This window comes from Buteo buteo, chromosome 22 (genome assembly GCF_964188355.1).
Source record: "Buteo buteo chromosome 22, bButBut1.hap1.1, whole genome shotgun sequence".
Lineage (NCBI taxonomy): Eukaryota > Metazoa > Chordata > Aves > Accipitriformes > Accipitridae > Buteo > Buteo buteo.
The window spans coordinates 17727540-17749944 of NC_134192.1; the positions used below are offsets into that span (position 1 = coordinate 17727540).

General features: G+C 44.5%; 1 protein-coding gene across 5 annotated transcripts in view; it reads right to left on the reverse strand.

Annotated features, from left to right (window-relative positions):
* Positions 1-22405, reverse strand: part of FGF13 (fibroblast growth factor 13) — a 268386-nt gene that overhangs the window by 57265 nt on the left and 188716 nt on the right. For 4 of the 5 annotated variants that reach the window (XM_075053926.1, XM_075053923.1, XM_075053925.1 and 1 more), the window contains one exon: positions 5484-5594. In XM_075053926.1, the coding sequence (XP_074910027.1) occupies positions 5484-5594 (111 nt within the window). Of the gene's footprint in view, positions 1-5483; positions 5595-7608; positions 7900-22405 lie in introns of those variants that run through there. The other variant, XM_075053927.1, reaches the window with a different exon arrangement.

Genomic DNA, 22405 nt, shown 5'->3' on the forward strand with positions numbered 1-22405 from the left:
GAAATGAAATGACAGCATATTCTTTAGATCAAGCCCTAAATCTGTGCTTTCAAAATTGAGCTGCTTCGAATGTTCTGCTTGCGTTTATGCTTGCATATATGCTAATAGTGGCAGTATTTATAAGCAGAGAAACGTCTCTTCAAAAAACCAAGATTCCGGTTTGTAAAGTGGCAAATCAAAAAAAAAAAAAAAAAAGCAAGCAAAGCTTTGCCATAGCTTAGATTCATGGATTTGTTACAATTGAACACAAGTAATAATGAGTTGAATACAGTACTCTGTGTTCAATATGTAGGATTAAAAATAAAGGGGAGTTAAGAAAATTTTCAAGAACTGTTATCATAATGCAAAGCATCTCCTTTCAGTCTGTTGTATAAATGCAGAGATAGGATGAAGTAATGCCAAACTGGCTCTTATTTCCAATGGTTTATTACTTGGCTGGAAAGTAATTCTTCTTCAGCTTCAGGCTGAAGTGTGGTATTTATGGTCACTGTCTGAATTTAAAACTCAATTATGAATTTGAAATTATTGAATTTTCAAAAGTATAAGCTAAGAATTATGACCCATTAAAAATTTCTTTTTCAGCCTGACAATCCCCAAATGGTCATATTTAATTAAAAGAAAAATCTGCAGCTTGCCAGCATTTAATACAGATCCTGAATTCTGGGTGTGGGGTTGTCAAGAACGTATCAAAAACCAAAGAGCAAACGTATGCGCGTCCTGCTTCAATAAAGGCATGGCCAGAAGCGAACACTGGGGACAAAGGACTAAATTCTGGTGAAAACAGACTCTGTTCCAGCTGGACCTCCGGCTCCGTGTGCTGTCCTGGGTTAACCTGAACATCCCAGTCCCCCCGCTGGGTGAAAAGGGGGTGCAATGGGCTCAGGAGGGGGGGGGACCAGCAGCTGAGGGACACACCACGAACTACAGGTCCTCTGATCTAAGGTTGTGGCACCTTTGAGCATTGAATTGCCTACAATGGTCAAATATAACAGAGCAGGTGGAAATATCCAGAACCAATAAATAAAGGTAGGAGATGATAAAATCATACCTGCGTTTTTCTTTCCCTCTCATACACAGAAGTGTACATGCAGACACAAACACACACACACACACATGCAGCCCCTCCTCACACTCGCCTCAAGCGAAAAATCAACAGAAACGGCTTTCTCTTCACTAAAACAAAATCCTCTAGTTCTCTACAGGTTTTGGCAAACAAAACTTAGATTTTCAGCAACGGATATGCTAAGGGAAATGGATTTCTCATGTGTTCTATCAAATGCTTGAATTTATCTGGGGGAGAAAATATTCCCTGCCTGACTCAGTAAATATTCCCTTGGAGAGCCCTCTTTTGCAGCTCAACCCCAAAAAGCATCTGATCTCCGTGTAGGCAGGAGAGCACAATTTAAAGCTCAATATCCAGGCAGAACCTGGAGCTCTCTTTTGAAAGGTGCTTTCTTAATGGCATATTTATGAGTAGGGCAAGCGTTTGGTTATTTTCAGCACAAGGGTACGAGTACGGGCTCCACTGTAAATCGTGCTACGAACCGGCTGAGGACAGGGCAAAGCCTGGGAGGGTTGAGAAGACACGGCTCACGGCCACAAGCCACGGAGAGAGGTTTTAGCGAGCGATTCCCGGCTGGGCTGTACTTGGCAAAGTGAGCAGAGATACGAGGCTGAGCGACTTCTGCCAGGGGAGGGCTGGGGCACCACTGAGATGGGTGCTCAGCTGCTTCCCTCAGCAGCCGAACGCGTTTCCCTGCCATAAACGTACATGCTCTATTTTGAAGCAAGACGAGGGTTGGGCACGCTGAGAAGCTGGTTTAGACATCGGTGGGATTAGCAGCTGCCGTGGCACAGACGATCGGAAGTTGCAAAAGGGCTGTGGGGGAGTAACGCTGGCTCTGCTGCCGACGGCCTCGACGAAGGGGAGAGGGACCGGCTGTCGGAGGGGTGCGCGGTCAATCCGTCCTACGCCGGCACAGCCAGACGCACAGCCGGGCTGCCCCAGCTGCCGCCTCCAAGGCAAGGGGACGTTGGCATTGCACCAAAAAAGGGAAACGTCCCCTTTAGCACCAGCCCCACCGTTGCACCGTTTAGTTGCTCCCACCGTCCTCGCACAGCAGCAAGTCCGAGTCTGGCTTCTGCAACAGCGAGTGGCTTGTCCATGACCAGCGAAAGCTGACGGGGCCAACAGCAGAGCCACGCAGCCCCCAGTGCCACGGACAACAGGTTTGAGATGCTGTCGCATTTCTAGGGGTCGACTCTCATGTGAGCAGATATGACAGAAAGGGTGGCAAAAAAGCCACCAGGAAAATAAATTGCTTGCTACTGTGATCAGTTGGTGTTAGCATAAAATAAGGGAAAGTTATTTGCATCCTAGCCTTTCCCTATTACATTTGCGCTGTTTAAAATAAGGATATAATAGTTATCGTAATGAAAAACTTGGCGATGCCTAAGGGAGAAATGATCTTTACTATAGCCCTTGTGCAATACAAGCTGACAGAGAACTAGAACTGCAAAATAAGAGGCAGCGGGCCACAGCTGGATTTATGAACATATACATTAGTGTGAGGTCTCTGCCATCCTTGGCTTGGCCACCTGGATCTCTGTGTGCTTTCTGCAGGATATAATTTCCTATATTTCCCTATTTTATAAGTCTTGAAATCTCTTTGTCTTGCCAAAATTGGGGAATAAATTTTGCCTTGATTTAAAACTTTGCCCTATTTAACACATTTAATGAGTCAAAATCTGTTTCTCAGCCAGGAAATCACCTCCTCAAATCACACGGACTCTTAGCTAAAACTGAGGTCTGGTGAGTGGTATGGCTCCTCAAGTCCATGTTTCATTTCCTGCCTAAACTGTGCTCCAAAATCTCAGCTTTCTTTTAAACTCTCTGCAATTGTGGATGCAACCTTGTTTTTGTGAACCCTGCGTGCAGCAGTGGGTCTGCAGAGCTTGAAATAATTGCTCCCAAGTCAGAAGCCGAAAGGGATCTTCAGGCAAACATCCCACTCAGCTCTAGATAGAAAATGATGGAGAAGGTGGACTCCTGGGCCCAAGATGCTGTCAGGAGCCCTAAACAGCAGCTGGCTATAAGGGGCTGCAACCTCTCCCCATCTCTACCGTAAACAGGGAAGACAAATTCTGAAATTTAAACAAGGCTGACTAATGCTCTGGCTGGAGACCAGGTGGACTATGGTTATGGTTTGCTCTAAAAAAATGCAGTTGCAGAGTCCTAGCGCTGTGCAACCGCTCTGCTGGCCACAGCTGCATTTGAGGATGTTCCCTTTACTATTAAGGGGAGTTTTTATTATCACGCTGCACTGCAAAGCTAATGGTCTTAGAGCAAATGTTCAGTGAAGGTGACAAAAGGGAACAGCAATGATATCCCTCGGGGTGCAAAGGAGGAGAGAACGGACTGGAGAAGGAGTCCTCCTGCATTTGGAGCGGGCTACAACTCCTGTGGCTTCCCCACAGTGCACGGATATGGGCTAAATGAAAGATGTCTCTGCAGATATTGGAAGAAAGGATTTTAGAAGGCCTGATCCACTTAATATTCATGTGAGCAAGGCTTTAGGGGAAGGCCCTTATGTAGGATCTGATCCACAGTATAAATCAGTCTGTCTTAGTAGCTCCATTAAAAATATTGCCATTAAAATAAATTCAGGACTGCAGGACATTCAGGTCCATACACTTACCTTACATAAAAGAGGAATATATACAAAAGCATGTGGTTTTTTTATGATAAAACCCTCCTCTGTTCTGAACACTTAGATACTGCAGCCCAGCTGCAACCATTTCTGGGATACTTCCATTACATTTAAGTGTTCAGCATTTTGGAAGGCTGGTATCCAGCAACAAGGAATTTTTATGATTTGCTTTGTAATCTAATAGGTTATGGTAAATTTAAGGATGCAGTGAAAACAAAGGTATCTTAGAAACACACACGTTTGTAGTTCCATAGATTTTATCTTGTTTCAAATCTCAGAATCCCTATTAGAGGGATTCCAAGCAAAGTATTTAAATGAAACAATCAGAAAAAAAAAGAAAGATGCAATTTCAGATAATTGCTCTGGTATATTGAAAGTTTATAACAATATCACGCTTTGATGTAAAAAGTAAGGTTTGGCTATTTCTTCTTCTTTAAGATAATGAACAGAATTACCCTGCAATCCTGAACGATCTGTACTGACTTTTGAAATCATAAATATTAGATCATTCACTTGAAAGAAAACTCAATGTTTAAGGTCCATAAGGATCATTCTTTGAGTAGATTTTGTGGCTGCACTGAGGAGAACTCAGGAAGATGGCAGCAGCCGCTCAGCATTGCGCTGATCCGGTCTTTGTGCCACCTTCTCCGTGGGCGAGGACGGGACCTGGAGCCAGACCTCAGGTGTCCCTACAGATCCCACGCTTGTGCTCTGCCCCAAGGCCAGCACCTTCCGTGGCTGCAGCAGAAACCTCCTCCAGCAGCGTTACCAGTTCCCTTCTGTCACTCAGAAGTTAACACAGGGATACCAAAAGGATTAAAGAGGGTGCGGGAAAAGGGTGAGAGCAAGCGATCGGACAACTAAGATATGCTACTTCCTACTGCATCTAGTGCTTACTCTGCAATATTCAAGGGCCCTGCAAAATGAAATGATGTTTCACCTGCAAATGCTTTTCATATGAAGAGGATGGCACTTAAATCAGCACTTTTTAATAATTAAAAGGAATGTCTGCCTGTTGGATTTTATGGTTTGTTGTCTAAGTGGCCTGAAATACCTTCTTAAACTCCTTGCGCCTCCTAACTTTTTTTTTAGAACAGAAACGTAGTTTAGCTAAACAGTACAACTATGCAAAACTCTTAAATATTTTATTTACACACACCAAATCTATGGTCTAGTCATCTCTTCCTGTTTTCTATCCATTCTTGAAGTTGTAAAAAAACCAAATCCAAAACATTCAAAGCTTTTTCACAGAAAAGCTGAGGGAAATCTGCTTGAAAGCTGAAGGTATAATTAAGTTCAGAAGGGGTACAAAAAATAATAATAGGGAAATGGGAACTTTAAAATTATGATGAACTCTCATTGTGTAAAATAACATGGCTCTGTTTGAATGAGCCCCTGTTTAAGAGTGGAGATAGCGTTATTCTATTTCAGGCACACTGAGTAGGCGAGCAAATTTTCCCTGTTGAAAAAAAAAAAAGTCTAATAAAATCCAAAGGACAGCAATGAACTTCTCTAGATTACCATGGAGATAACATTTGCTTTGTTTGTCATATGTGTCATCATTACCTCCTCTGGTTCATTATTTCTATAAGTGATTTTTATTTGCATTTCTCTCAGACCCAGTAAGTCTGAAAGACTTCTGCGCTGTGAGCACAGTGTCAATGCCGCTTCCACTCACTCAGTCATCCCAGGACAACAATTTTGAACGGACCTAGATGGGAAGAATAAGACACCACAGTTCACAAACACACCATTGATTCTCATGTCACTTACTATAACTACTGTCCTCCTCTTTTGTTCCATCAATTGTTCCATCTGCTTGCAACTGCAAGTGGTATCCTTGCCTGCTGTATAGCTTTGTTACTATACCTTTAAGCTGAGGCTCTGTAAAAAAACAATAGTGAGATTAATGTGGGAAATCCTGATGTGTCGTTCCAAGCGAGCAGGATGCTAAAAACAAATCTCTGGGTTTCTTCTCAAGGCTGAGATATGAAAAAGACCCAAAACAAAAGCAGGGCAGCCAGCTTTGCAACACTTTTCATTTAGGTTGAGATCAAATTTATGTCTATGAAATCAATTGCCAAAATGATTAAATGCCACTTTCGATTGCAAGGTAGGTAGCACAGTAAAATCTACGTCCAGTGAATACAAATTCCAACAGCGTGCTTCTTGGCCTCAGGAGCTCAGCCCTATCTCATTTAAGATTAGAAATGAGCTGGCAAAGAGTGTATTCTGCCCTTTAAAAAGGTGTGAGTTCTTAAATGGAGAGGAAAAAGAGGACTACTACGATAGCGCTAATAAGAGCCATAGTGACAGTTGAGAGCCTAAATATATAGCAGCAAACGTTTAGCACAGGAACTGCTGCAGCTCTAATAAACAAACCCCCATTCCTCACTGCTCCAAAGAGTACAGAGCATCCGAAGTGATAAACTACTCAATGAACATATGGAAAATGGAGGGGGGAACCCTGAAATTCAGCAATGTGTCAAACTGCAAAATAAATATTACCATAAGGGTTGAGGTAATTACCTCATCAGCTAGAAGAAGAAAGATCAAAACAACGCATAGTTTGGATAGATTTCCTTTTTTCATAACCATCCTGAGATTCACAGTTAGAAAGCGAGATATCTCATCCAGTTTCAGATCATTCTAGACCAAAAAGTATACAGCAACAGATCTGCTGTCAAGTCTGTCATTTAAGATATCTAGGTAATGCACCAGGAGTAATTGCAAAAAAGGTCTACTTCCACTGAATCCCAATGACATCTGCATTGTAGTCATTTCACACAGTTATGCTTGTCAGGAGGCAATGCATCTCTGCAGCTCACTCCACAACAACTTACTTAATTCAGAGATAAACATACTGTGAAGATATGATGTGTCATTTCCACGAGCCAATGTCTGGATAAGACTCCTTGTGTTTGTAATCAAAGACATTAGGGAGCTCTGCTGCTGTACGTCATTTTAGTAGGAGCTGAAGGCAAAGCCTTACAACAGTTTGCATAAGTACATTAGCTCCTATTAGCAACCTTTGATAAGGGTACTGATGGATGCACAATTCTTATCTACCAACTTTTCTGACAAGAAATTAATCCAGTCCCCACTTTGGCTTTTTAGCCATAATACATCCCAAAACTGTTGGCAAACTGCGAGTGAGGCGCCTCTTCCATGGCTGCTGAGAAAGGCAGACAGGTTAAGTGGCTAACGGCATCAATGTTTCAGCACAGCAAAGGGATAGCAACATTACCAGAGGGTTTTGCTCCTCCCACATACAAAAACCCCACTCAGATCAGGGACTGAGTCTTCATGCCTGATCTTTTGCACCTCTGACACAGAGAGCATCGTATCTGCAGGGCAGCTGCATGTATGAGATTCCTAGAAAGGAACAGGGCGCTGAAGCAAAACTCTGGAAGATGCCAGCAAAAGCAAAAAGCCTCGTCTGCAATCAGCAAATAAAGCATGGCACAGGCATTCTATGAAGCAGGAAGACAAAAACAGATCTCTAGACCGCTAAGTTATTTAACATACAACTGAAGGAGGTGTATGTGTGGGAACTTCCCCTGCTAACATCTCCCCCACAAATAAATCACGTGTGTTCGTGTATGTGTAACAGAGAGACAAGACTACTGAATAACCAGTACACGGGTGCACAAGGGTGTGCAAGTGAGGCAGTTAGCAATGGTGTGTGTTATCCAATTAAACCAGATGAACATGAAAGGGGAAGGTACTGGCATGGGGTACCCACGCCTATCAGATTGTACAAGCCAGGAGTGGCAATACCTGCGTGTTCATTTCGCCAGCCCTGAGCCACCAGTCCCCCCTTCCCCACGCCCGATATGCATCCCAGTTTGCATTAAATTAAACAAACCGACCCCCCAAAGACATAACCCTTGCCAACCTGGTCGCCTTCTTCGCCTTTTCTTGGAGCCAAAGAGTTTGACCCTGGAAAACACGTTCAACTTGTTCTTGTCGCAGCTTCCCTTGCTCTTGCTGGGGCTGTTGACACACTTACAGGCATTGGACTTCTCCCGCTCCCTGGCTTGTCTCTTCTGGCGGATCAGGGAGCTGGCGATGGCTGCAGCCATGGCCGCCACCGCCCCGGCACCGCCGACGGGTCAGGCACGCGGGGTTTGCTCGCCGGCCGCGGGCACCGCAGCCAGCATGCTGCTCGGCCCGTCCCCGATGCCGGGGACGCTGCCGGGCGCCTTGGCCAACGCCACCCGCTGCCAATTGGCTCGGGAGCCCGGGAGACACCGGCAGGATGCTCGCACCGGAGCCCCGGGTCGGGATGCAACAGTTTAGCTCAAGCGTTTTTGTCCGCCGAGATCTTCCCCTTTTGATTTTCTGATGCTTTTTTTATTCCTCCCAACTTCTGGCAGGGGAAAGTTTGCAGGCAGAGGTGAGCGTTTCTACGGAGATCAAGCAGATCACTCGCAAGACATCCCTCCGAGCTTCTCCAGGCGCGCTATTCGCATGCAGACATGGCACATCCACTTGGTGCAAGATCATCGCATCTCTCCTAGCCCCGATTTCTCCAGTTAACTTTTCTCCCCACCCGTCCCCTCCCCATTGAAATCCCAGCAAACACCTGTTAGACTCCAGCAGGGGCTGGTCCAGCTGCAGGGGGGTTCTGGATCCTTTTTTTCCCCCTCTTCTCCCTTAAGAAGAGATCCGAAGCAAGTGGCGATGGAGACACCGGGAGGAGGTGCCGATGCCTAGAGCCTCCGCTGCCGAATGCCTCGGGAAGCCTCTTCCCCTCCTTACAGGTACCGCTGCCAGCACAGCCTCCCTTCCAGGGACTCCTTCGGCTTTTGCATTGCAACACTTGTCACCAGACAGTAAACAGCCAAAGCTTCCCCCGACGCCCGCCCGGTCGCCGGCAGCTCAGCGCCGAGACTGCCGCAGCAGGAGTCCTCAGGCAGCGGATGCTGTGCGCTGGGGACAGAAATGAGGCGACGCAGCAAGCCCCTTATCACCACCCTCCTCCTCCTCCTCCTCCTCCTCCTCTTCCTCCTCCTCCTCCTCTCCCAGGCAAGGCAGCGAGCGGCAGAGCTGCCCGCTGGTTCTCTGCGTGGAGAGTTGCGGAGGGGGGGTCCTCCCCCTCCCCGGGTGCAGGCAGGGGCTCAGGGTGGGCAGTGGGAGCCGGTGCCACCCCAGCTGCCCACCCTTACTGCGGGTACCTGCTTTTTTGCCAGAGCCGCCTCCTGGGGAGGCGCAGACACCCAAACAAACGTGACTGCGATGAGCAAATAGCTGGCACCGGGTTTTCGGCAGCCGAGTGGGGACACCTGCCCGGCAGCGGGACGGTGGGTCGGGGAAGCAGGGAGGGCAGCTCCAGCCCTAGCTCTCCCCCTGCCCTTTCCTCAGCCTTACAGGACGGCCTCCTCTCTGCCTCAGTGATTTATTGGAGGGCTTTTGCCTCTCTTGCCTCCCCCCCCCCCCCCCCGCACTCAGCTCTAGTTTTCTAGCGGAGACTAGAAAATCCTCAGAGAGAGCAATTTCCTTGTCGTTGCCTTGTTCTCCCTCTTCCCTTCGTCCCCCCACGGTGCCTCTGTGTCCCCCGAGGCCAGGCTTTCATGCCAGCTGGGTTTATTCACCCCTGGTTAAGTGGGGGCCGGGCTGCGGTGGTACCAGGGCAGGGAGATGCAGCGGTGCCACGATGCTGGGAGCAGAGTCTGGTGCCAGAGCCTGGTTAATGCCCTGCACAGCGGACGCCGAACCCTGCACACATCCATGGCCCGGGACATGGGAAGCAGGAGGTCCTGGGGGTGCCTTTGCAACCCACTCCCTGCTCTTCAGCGTGCTTTCAACAGCTGGAGCCTAAAATAAAGCCAATTCAGGCTAGAAACAAAACAGAGATTTGCAGCCCTCAAGGCAAACAACTATTGAAAGAATTTATCCCCGAGGCAGAGGGGATTCGCAGGCACTGAGGCAGGGTGGGATGTCCCATGAGTGGGACGGGGGAGGCTGTGGGCTGGTTCCTTGCAGGAGCTGAGCTCAGCGGGGACTGCGATGGCAACAGGCTTCAGTCACCCAAGCCTGGGAGCTGCGTCCTGCGTGCCCTGGGCCAGCCCCAGGGCTCCCCTGGGGCTATCGAGACAGAACCGATGCAGGCGGGTTGGTGTGACAGCACCAGATTTCTCGTGCGCTTTCAGACTCAGCCAGGCTTCTCAGGATACCTGCCCCTTCTTCCTCTCCTCCACACGCCCTCAGTAAAGCCATGCGGTCCTCTCCTCCCTCCCTGGGGTTGCACACTGTGGGCCCGGGCAAGTGCAGTGGAAACCATGCCACCCAATATCTTCACTTCAAGGAGCCCAATTCAAAAGCAGTTCACTATTCATCTGCAAACGTTACAGTCCTTCCCTGGACTAGAAACAGCTCGCAATGGGTCCAAATCTGTTTCCTCCAACTGGGAACTTCTGCCCCAATAAAACATGTTGTGTGGCCAGGCCTGAATAACCGAAATGCCCGTAATGCACAAGTTTTAAGATGATGTCCGACTGAAAGTACAACGTGTGCCATCACAGCCTGAGACCTCGACAGCTGACATGGTATATTGAATTTGGCAGCCCATCATACCCATCCACAATACCTCTTTCCTGCAAGAAGTATATGTATACGTGTACACCAACAGGTATAGGTATATATGCACACTCACCTTTGCTTATGAGGCACTTCATGGTATCCACATATACATATTAAATAAATACTCCTAATTCCTTATTTGGGTTAAACAGTAGGGTAAAAATAACTGTAATTCACAAGTTCCACCACTACCCTCATCTGCCAGTCCACATAAGACATGTGAAATCCAACCCAAGAGACAGCCAGTTGGATATTATTAGTAATAACTCATCCTACTCAACTCACCGGTAACATACTATGAATTTTGCCATCTTTCCACTTCCAGTACAGTCATGAGTGAGACTTGTTTCTCCTGAGACTCACCCGTTACTTTATAAATATTCCCAGTTTGGAAAGCAGCGTTTGATCTTCAGATCAAAGTAAAGCTGCTTCATTGTGATCTGTCCTATAGGTCAGATGGTATTTCATTTTCACAATGACCAACCAGAAGTCAGAATTTGGCTAACCTTGAAAATTCTGGGGAAAAGCAGTATATAAAAGCAGTATTTAGGATATCTTTCTGCCAGCATTCCAGCCTGCATGCTTAAAATCCATAATGAAAATTCATTTGCACAAATGTTCCTTGACAGATAACTAAAGAGAGGAATAAAAATAGCATATATGCATAATCAGATTTAAGTTTCAAAAAACAGTCCTCCAGTTTCTTTGCATGATCAACCTCTCCATCTATCGGTACTCCTACAAACATGTCTTCATTTACTATAAATGGCACATGAAAATGAAGATCTTGTTGGGAAAACGACTTTGGTACAGAACCAGTCTTTGGACTACTTCAGTGTTACAGATATAAAAATCTCAAGGAACAGCTTTATTTTCTTTGAACAGCAAGAGCTGTTCACTCCCCACCATGCTAAAAAGGTAAAATAAAATAAAATAACATTCCAAGTGGCTTTTTGAATGTAGAAGAAAACCAGACATTCCTTGAACATCCGTCCTCTTTCTTTGTATATGATTATTGTAACGGGGCACACTTAAAGCTGAAGAGTAAATTGCCAGCCCCATTACAATCAATAATTAAGCATCTCTTAAGAAATCAGCATGGGACAGACTTGTACAGTTACTGTCAGAGACAGCGCCATGATCTACCTGGAGCTGGGATCTGACCCAGCAGCAATTCCACTGTTTTGAAGCAGACAAAGATCTCACCCACTTTTGATTTATATTTTTTCTTTCCAGTCATCTGTTGAGTTTATGCTGATGATTATTTCCATGATTCTGATCATTAAAACGTACTTGAACCTCCAGAAGTTGCCTGATTGGGCAAAAGTAAAGCTTGCAATTTGGTACCATGCCCCCCCAAACCAGGACTGGCTCTTCGACTAACACAGGACATGGTTTTCAACCAACACAGAGTGTTCTGCCCCTGCTGCCTGGCTCCTGCAAGAAAAGGCATCAAACCCCCATCATTGGCCCAAACCACAGCAGTGGTGGCCGTTTCACCAAATTAGAGGAAAGGGTAAAACTTCTGGTTTTCTCACCACACTCCTCGAACCATTTGTGCTGTGGCAGGCCCCAGACCACTGCTGTTTCCCAGGAGTTTGAATCCATCCCGAGCGCAAAAGATTTATAGTAGGTCCTAGATAAGCAAGTAGATGCTGAGCAAAATGAATGCTGCACAAAAATTGAGACCAGATGAAGAATCACAAGCCAGCTCCAGAACTCACTGTCATGAAACAAGCTGCAAGTTTTGACAAGCCGCCGCAGCTTTGCAGCACACCCGGTGCCAGCTGCAGCCTGCGAGCAGAGGAACTCCTTTCCCCCCACCGCTGACGGCCTGTGCTTTTTCGGCACATGAACGTCAACAGATGCGATCGAGCGCAGAGCGGCGTATCAGTGCAGCATTGCTGTCAGAGAAGGGAACAGGTGGAGGAGAGACAGCACTTTCCAGCTCCCTGTTCAAGTGCACTGGTGATTGGCACGTGAACCCAACGTGTGACTTGCTGAGGGACCCAAGCTCCTCTGTGGCCCATAGAAGCATTAACGATTCTCACGACGTGTTGCCATAAAGCAGGAACTTACTGCCAGCACCTTGGGTCAAACCATCCCATCTTCAGACTAAACAGCATGTTCAGCTATTTCCTCTTCCCCTATAAACAAGTATCGAAAGATTTACAGTAGGTTCTATATAAATAGGTAGATGCTGGGCAGAACAAATTCTGCATGAACATTGAGACCAGCAGAAAAGTCACAAGCCAGCTCCAGACCTCACTCAGCCCAGCATAAACCCCAAACCACCCCTCTACATGTACAAGCCTGAAGCTGCTTTGGTGTGACAAAAAGATTTCAGCCTGGCATGGGATGTCATGAGTCCCTCCCGAGGCTCTCTTGCTCTTGCTGGGGTAACATGCTACTGCTCTTACAGAACAAGCAGAAAGAAAAAGCTTCAGGATTCAAATCTATGGACTATTTCCACTGCCTACAGTCCCCAAAAGTAGAGGAGTATTTTCTGAAAAGTGCCACCAGAATCTCGTCTCTCTCTTTTCAGGTTGAGATAAACAAGACTTCATCCAGTCGGGTATGACACAGCAGCACTGAGGCCCCCAGTGATTTTTTCCTCTTCTAAGTAAACAGAATTACTATTCACCAGGAAACAGAGCTGTTCAGACCCAAGCCCTGCATCACTTAGCTCCTCCGTGAAACATCCCGTGGAAATGACTCAGCCTTTCCTCTGCAGCCAGCTCCGCGGCTGGACACGAGCGCTGCAGAACGGCGAGTGTCCGGGTGCTCTCTGCTCGGGGGATGAGCACGGTTTGCTGTCCAGTTCACTGCCCCTGAAAGCCTAGTTTTACCCTAGATATGAGCCAAATTCAGAGTCAGCTAGATGTTTGTTTCTGAGTGCAAGGTGGAAAAAGGTATTAGTGGAAGAAAGAGCTGGGCCTTCAGGCAGCTGCAGACCAAGAGGTCACATTTGAGGATATTTTAGTCAACAGACCAACTGGGCTACCTCAAAACTAACCTTAATAGTAAAGTCTGCCTTCAATAATCAGCTACAGACCTTTATATGAGCTGTACTGCTGTAAACAGAAGTATTTTTATGTCAAGAACATAAAGGCACTTGTAAATAGTGACATGGATGTTCCTGTGCGTCTCTGTGTCATGGTTCTTTGCAAAAGTGCACTGCGCAGCTCTGCTCAGTTAACAGGAAAAAAATCCAATTAAATTCCTGTGACACTACTGTAGTCATGTCACCTGGACCTACTTTATCTAAGAGCTCACTTGTTGTTCAAGGGATTAGGTGGCTGGTTGATTTTTATCATCTCAGAGTACAGAATCATGAATCTCAAGTCCAGAAGAGACCCCGGTACAATCGGTGCACAGGACTGGAGGTGCCGAAACTGGCCCCCATCCAGCAAAGCAGAGAAACACATCCCTGTCTTCAACATGTGAGTCATCTCATTAAGACTACTGAGATATTTAAAAAATAATTTTGCGCCTGATGCATTACAAAAGGTTCTCATATCCTAATCCTGTTCTCTTATCAGATCTGCACAAGTTTGCTAGGACAAAGTTCACTGACTCTGACAAGACTTCGGGCCTCTTCTTCATGACTGACATGCCCCGCTAAATGCTTAGGATGGCCATAAGATCTCAAATCAAGAAGACCAGTTTCCTTTCAGATTCTCAGAGAAAATACTGATAAGAGAAATCCCAGTTCTGCCCCTTCCCAGCTATGAATTCCAATTCCTTTACAGCACTGTCTCAGTCAGAACTGGATTTGATCTAACCTGGTGGTGCAGGCATTTTTGGAAAAGGAGGACATTGTTTGAAGGTAGAAAAATGGAAATATTTTTGCCTAGGTTAATCCATATTCAGTCATCCCAAAATGTCAACCACAAAAGATCGTCTATCCGGTGCATAAAAGATCAGTGCCAATCAGCTGGGAAAGGTCACAGAACAAACAGAAGAGATCAGCTCCCACAGCTCTGCGGGCTCCCAAATTGGGAACACATTATTCCGGTGTCTCGGGGGGCCCAACCTGAGCCAGGAACTTGCAGCAGTGACCGACTGACTTCTCTCTGCCCACCGCAAAGCCATAGCAAAAAAATACTCCCACATCAGTATGCACAGAAGTATCTGTTCATTCACCTCTCAGCATGATGACTCTCAGAAACATCAATGTAAATGACAGCATATCATCCCTGAAATATTTACATCTCAGCATGGGACACATGAGAAGCGTGGGCTATATGCCACTGTCAAACCTAACATAAGGCCACTTTACACATGACAAAGCACTGTAAATAGTCCTTCACAGACCCAAAGCAAGTTGCCTAGAGATTGTCACGTTACTCAAATGGATCTTTTTCCACCTTTTCATAGATCTGATGGTTCATCCCTCGTCAAGAGCTTGACAGAAACAGACTCGCTGGGTCTCCAGTGAGTTGGACCCTCTGAGAATTCTGCCCCTCCCACCTGCACCCAAGCACGCTCACAGCCATGCTACCAGCTTCTCACAGCCATGGTCCTTGCTTTGCTTGAAGCTAACTTCTGCCCCACCGCTTGACTCCACATAACTGCAGAGCCCAATTCGCTGCAATCATGTGATGGATGCCAAGCTTGCTGCTTCCCATTGCTGTGTTAATGATGGAAGACCCATCTGTTTTCTAGTAATGAAACCAAATTACCCGGGCTGGGATCAGAAGAGCCTGGCAATGGTTTTCTGTGACTTTTACCTGACTGCTGAGATCATGGCACCAAGTTCACACAGACAAATGAGAATGTGAACAGAGTTAGTCACAAATGAAAGGGACTTGGAGCAAAAAGTGCCATGTCTTGGATGGAGGCAGGGTTCTGCAGGAGCTGGAGTCAGACCCTGCACTGGGCTGATGCTTCTGCAAATGTGCAAGTGGGGCCTTGCTCCACTCACTGTCATGGAACTGGAACCAGTTTTCCTGAGCAAAAATGGTGGTCTCAGTTTCAGTAACCAGAAGGAAGGTATATCCTTGGGGATTAGGAAGAGGGCCATGAGCCCAAACTTCCGCATTCTGTCTCAGTTCACCAACTAATAATCATGATACTAACAGCGACGTAACAAGACATATCTGACCTAAGTTCAGTGATGTAAAAGTTAGGTTTATCTAAGCTCATCTAGCCAAATATCTGGGCTGTACAGCCAAGAAAAAAGAGAGAAAGGCACCTCCAGATGGCAATTCATTCCTATCCAAAAAAGCACCATTATTTTCACAGCTGCATGAAGGAAAACACTACCTCTACCTTACTGAACTATCACTGCAGGGTGATTCAGACTATAATCTACCTAATGCATCTTTATAATAAATAATATTTACCATCATCAAAACTAAGTAATCACTTAATGAAGGACCATGTAGCTCAGTGACTGGCTTCTGGCAGTGCTCAGTAATACATGTGAATATAAAAGCAGCCCAAGTCGTCACACAGTTTCACTTCGCCCACACACACACATTCCAGCAATTGGCCTCATGGCAACTGCAGGCTTAGCAGGAGCTGCTGGTGGCAAGAGCAGAGCTAAGGTGACATCTATAAGTCACACAGGGATTTTTAGGTGAAAAATACAACCTATCACAAGTAAACAGAGGGGAATTCATTAGCATAAGTTAGATGCACTCTTTTTGCAAGCAACACTCACAAATAACATTGGCTAGCAAAACAGGAATGAGAACCACAAGCTGGCGTTTGCTGTATTGGGTTTAAATAAGTCTGGAGACTAAAAAATTGGGTATGCAAATTCTACATAAGCAAATTAGAAGAAATTCAGAGAAGTCAATTCAGAGAAGGAGGCTAATAGCAGAACATCTGCTGCTGCTCCCAATATTTGCATTAGGCAGCTGGGTACATTTCTGGGGACTCAGACCTCATCGGAAAGCACAGTAAGGTTTTGTTGCTATGCAGGGAAACAATACTCAGGAACCAGAGAAACAGATATGAAGCTGCCTGAGCTAGGCACTGTTACTCCTCGCTTAAGTCCAGCTGAACTACAATAAGGGCACATTTGCTTGTACAGAGATTGGATAACTGTCCAACTTGTAGCTGCATTCTACCTAAAACCACCATGAAACTAGTAGATTAAGCTGCAGAAATAGATACAAATACAATACCATGATTTTAGTTAAATTCCCAGTCCATATGTATGGCCTTTGCAAGTCTCCAGTCATACTGCTAAATCATGCTGAGCTAAACTTACAGCAGAGAGACACCATATTTAGCAGATGATGATATATCACCAGGATTTCTGTCCCCTCCCTTCAACCCTCTTCCCTTTGTTTATCATTCTTATTTTCCACCTCTTCCTGCCAGGATCTTCTTTCCTTGTTTCATTAAAAATTACAACGTGCTGCTAATGAGCAGTAGCCACAAAAACCACCAGTGTCTCAATGACCTTATCCTTCAGTTGAGGTCAGCTTAATCTTGTTTACAAACAAACAAACTTAGTTTATCTTCATCTACAATGCAACATTCCAAGCCCTGGGAGCTTTTGCTGTGAAAGAAAGGACAAAGAGCAGAATTGGATTCTAAGGTACAGAACTAACCCTGCTGGATTGTAAGAAATTATCTTGGCTGATCTTTCAATGTTATCATTTGACTGATTCCACTCAGCCCATTCCATGTAACCATAAAGAAGGAAGACCTCCTTGGATTTTCTTGTGTCCTATATGGGGCAGTTATTAGAGATTAAAGAGTCTAACTATAAAAAGGCACCTATATGTACAGCTGCACAGGTAAAACACGCAGCCACACAGAATTAATGAAACTCTACAGCACTCTGCGAGGCCTGTAGGGACTCCCAGGCAGTTCCCCTCACACGATTGGAGCAAGAGATATGGCTCCCAGAAGTTGCTGGTATCTGTATTTCCTCTGGACTGTAACTGGAGTTGGACATCTCAAATCTCTGCAAATATGGGCTCTACATTCATGACATGGACACTTAAATACAGGCGTTTTTTTCTGCCTTTCTTCTTCCTGACTTGCAAATATGAGCAAACCCAAGACGTTTCAACAATGCTGAGATGCACAAACACCAAGGAATCAGAGTAGAGCTGCTAATGCTGGGAGAAACTTCCACCTGCCTCAGCCCTTTACTTGTTTTTCCAGCTCTCTAATATATGAAATGCCTTACTCAGTGACTATATTTTTAAACCATTATTGCCATAAATTTTAGCCTACTTAAAAAGTTCTGATGTAAAGTCTTTTCAGGAGGCTTTTGGCAAAGTATAGAGTTTCCTGTACAGGAAGCGTGCTGTAGAACATTAATTTGTAAATAGTTACAAACCAAACAAATGGGACAGATTTCCAGTGCTTGCAGTCGAAAAGCCAAGCGTGTAAAATTGCCGCTAAACCCAGAAACAAGAGAGACACCTAGAGTTAGCTCTTGTAACTGCCCCAGCAAGGTCACTCACTTTCTTCCCCGGTTTTGTTTCGGTCACTGGTGATATTTAATTACAGCAAACGTACGCGGTGCCTCCGGCTGTAATTAAGAGCGAAGTCGAAAGCGCAGGGTTCGGGCGAGCGGGGAGAGCCGCTGTGATTTTGCATGGAAGGCCGTGTCTTCAGCTGCGGCGGGACCTCGGGGCGGTCCCCCTGGCTCTGGGATGGCCCCAGAGGGGACTTTGGGGGGACACCCACACACGGGGGGGACGACAGGGGACGCCGAGAGCCGCGGGAGGGAGTGGGGGGCCGGGAGCCGCTGCGGCGGCCGCTGTCCGCGGTGCTGATCCGCGCCGCGCCGGGGCCGCACCCCGCGGCAGCTCCCCGCTCCGTGGGCCGCCTCCCCGGCCCCTCGCAGCGAGTCTACAACCAAACCTCGAGGTCCATCACCAACCGGCAGCGTTGTGTATCGTGGCTAGGCGACGTACGCCCCCCAAAAGCTAACCGACGGCAAAATCCGGCGAGGGTTTCGGACCCACCTCGTCTATAAAGACTTAGCGCTTTTGCAAAAGAGCGAGGCGTTTAGTCCTTAATAATCTGGATTGCATATTAAGTGATTATAGTTTGTAAATGCATTTTTAACACGCCAAAAACATTGCAGACTGCTTACTTCACATTCTACGCTTTACTTAGATTTACTGTATTAATTTTGAAGAGACGAAAAACATGGATGCCGCGTGCAATGTCATAAAAGTTGTTTACTAATCATGTTGAGTTATTTCTAATAAAGAATGATATATGACCCAGACAGTTAATATCTAACTCACACGGTTAATATCTAACTCTCTGTACACACTGCCTATTCGGATTATTGTTTGATACTGGGGCATTTTCCAAGAGTCCTTGGATTCGTTTTTCTTTTCTAGCCGTAGGGCGTTGGTTCTTACAGTAATCTGATTGTTTCACGTACCAAACACAGAGAACACACTTTTTCATTATTAAAGAAAAATAAATGACACCATCATAAGCCTTTAGCTAAAACATTTGCAAAATAATAAAGAAATGCTGATGGTTTTGTATTAAAAATATTTTCAAGTTATTACCACCATAACAAGTTAATGTTAGGCACCGTACTCTCATGAAAGGCAATCAGAACAGAACTGGATTCATCATTTTTTTTTTTTTTTAAAGAAAGCTTTATACCTGACAAAAAGCTTGGGTACAAGATTAACTAAATATGTGGCACAGACATTTAAAAGGCCATAAAATCAACCTGTGTGACATTTGAAATACATATTCAAACAGGACAAATTTGCCAGTTCAGCAGCATATTCAGTATATTTACAGTTCCAATCAGTAGGAATCAACAGTAAGACCTGCCTTTTCCTTCTTAAATAGTGTATTTTCAGAGTTACCAAAGAAAATGCATGAAGTCAAAGAACAACCACATTCTTAATAAATATTAAGCTTTAATTTCTTTACGTAGTTTATCATCTCTACAGTGGATTAGTTGCCAGGAAATACCTTCTAGTTTTTTTCCTGTAAAAATATTGCTTAAATACATCTTACCTGAATAAGACTTTCTTAACCCCAAAGCCATGCTGCCTTACAAGCTGCTCCTACCCAGACAATTGCAGTCTACATTTGGAGCAGACACACAGGGAGTAGATCAGAGAAAGTTTAAGGCATATTTAAAGTATTCTCTAAGGTACTGGCCAGAAACATCAAGCCCATACTCGCGGTATAGAGAGATCATTAATGGGCATTAGTGACAGACCATTATGACTTTCAGAGATCATTAAAGATTCATAACGTAGCTGTATTGTTCTGGCAACATCTAACCATTTCTTGGACATAAATGTACATTTCTCCTACATGATTTACTTAAATTTATTATTTTTTGAGTGTCAAATTTTATTTTATCCCTCCTAGAATTACAACGAATGCCTGTAACAGGATACTGTAGTACATTACGCCAGCCACAGGAGCCTGGTGCTTGGTTTAGTTGATACCCTTTATTGTAAGGCATTCTGCAATATGAATAGCTCAACAACATTCATGAGGTAGAATATGTACCATACTTTCTTTCTTCTTTAAATAAGCTGCATTATTGATGTACCGCAAATGTTACAAGTATAAAAAGCACTAGAAGAATTACATTTGCTAATAATTCTGAAATAATTACCTTTTGAAATTTTTAAGCTTTATCTCTGCATTTCAGAAAAGCTCACTGTTTGATATCTGAATTTGGTGAAAAATATTGAAGATATTCTAGTTAGCGTCAACCAAACCAGCTACTCCTAATGCAATTTTCACAAGTGAAGAAAACATTGAGATTTGGTTTTGAAGATGTACAGTACTGCAAACACTGTGGTCCATAATGTGACTACAGTTGTACTTCAATTGTGTTAACCAAGGGCTGGATTTGAATTTTCTGTTGCTGAACATGACTGAGACCTTGTTTAACTCATCCCTTCTTCAGCACAGCAAGTTAAGCCCATGCTCACATATTATGTAAGTAATGAGATTTAGGCAATTTAGAAGCAGAGTCAGATTTCAAAGTCAAATACTGTCTCTAAGTGCGATTTGGTCATTGTAGAGTCATATAATTACAAATAGTAGAAAAGAGCTATTTAGAAAGGCTCTGCCTCTTCACCAGGAGTTACCACTCCCTCCACGAGACATTTACAAGTCACGTGTGCATGAGCTTGGTTTATTTTGCAGTGCAATGGACCCACAATGAGCATATACCAATTTGCGTATCCGGAGGAAAATCACTAAACTCCAGCTGAGGAGCAGTAACTTCTTAATTTCTCTAACACAATCACTTGCAAATGCATGAGACATCTAAGGATCAGACCCTTAAAGTCATAGACAAGGAAACATTTTCCAGATGCTGGGCTTTAGGTACTAAAATGAGTTCTAGCAACTGAAGCCACTCAAGCATTTTAACATGTTTTATCATTTATGTTTTGCTGAATCTAGACCTGAAATGTGAAGCATGTCAGTTTACTACTAATAAACAATTTTCGCAAAATAGTATTTCAGCATTTACTAATACATATTACTGCTTATGTACTTGGAATTCACAACAACAAGTATGCAGAAACAAATCATGCTGTGAATTGCACAATTTTAGAATATTCACTGTTTATTATGCCGCAGTTGCTTATAATTAAGCTGTGAATATTGCAGATACCCAAATACACTGTACTATTAAAAACATCCTTAATTATTGGTGCCAGAAACAAAGAGTACCTCACCAAGAAAACTGCAGTGGTGCAAAAAATAAAGTTGATTCTGAGACCTCTCCACTTGGAAATGGCACCATTTACACAAAAGGAAGTCAAAAACCCATGTGGAAGAACGTACTCATGCCCATCTCCAATCGCCTGCTGAGTTCTATTGATTTCAAACAACTGACCTTGAGTCGATAGGTTTTATGTCACCCATGTCAATTATTGACAGGCAGACAAAAGGCAGCAGTGGCATTGCTTACTGCCTTGCAATTATAAACAAGCTTAATCTGCTTGTAAATGTAGTTCTTTCTCCACAAGCACCAGTGCATTTAACTCCTTTTCCCAAAGCCTACATGAATTTGTAATGACAACTCCCTAAAATTTACATGGTTCTTATTAAAATTTCAATATTCTGTCCTCTTGCTACCTCAAGAATGGTTTAAGTGATTCAGAATCATTCTTATGGTTTTACAATAAAATCGGAGTTGTATATTGAAAACCTAACCTGTGTCCAGCTAATTCTTATTACCATCTAGTTATTAGTTGCATATTAACTTGTTTTATTGTTTTTATAATGAAAGGAAAATACAGCTTGTGTCTAATCTCCACTTTATTTTGATTTATGTCTCTTATGTGCCCTCAGCACATGCCTAGAAGCACCTGGCATAAAGGAACACAGCTCCTCTGAGATTCCAGCTAAGACCTTACTTCTGCTAGAGTATTAGTTACCTCTGTGGGGTGTCAGTTTAAAAAAGCAACTTTATAGTGTGGTGTAGGACCTGCAGCAAAAGGACTACAAGTAGAATTTGTAAAAAAGCCAGTCATTTTATATTTTTTTCCTTATTTATCAATAAAAATCAAGCTGACACTTGCTATGAAGTACTCACTGGAGATTGCCACGTTGTAACTAGTGGATGACTGATAACTAAACAACTAAGAGGAAGAAAAGGGTGGTTTGGAGAGGGCATTTACATTTCTAACCATCCAAGGAGGAAAGCTCAAATTAACCCTCCAAAAGAGAGAGTAGTGAGTCAAACCCAGTCCCTTTAAGGCACAATTTGATCAGTTTACCCATGCTATTATGTGCCACAACTATTCGCTTTACAGGGGACCAGAACAGATGACTTGGCAGGTCCCAGTAGGATTTGCAGTCCCATGTTACCTTGCTGGCTGGTATGGGGATAGGGCAGCAAGGACTGTATCAAGCAGTCTCCTCCCAGAAAACACGGCCACACCACCAGCACGGTGCTCTACCTTCTGTGCGTTTTCTCCACAACAGACAAACTTTGTCTAGTTTGCATCTAAGCAATGATGCATGCTGAAATAAGGGCCCAAGCACATCCAAAGAAGCTAGCGTGGGTACAAAAGAAATGACACACATTATTGCTATGCTGTGGCAGAAAAATAGCCCCTTTCCATGATTGCAATATAGGATCAGATTCATAATCTTGCAAATGATTAGGCATT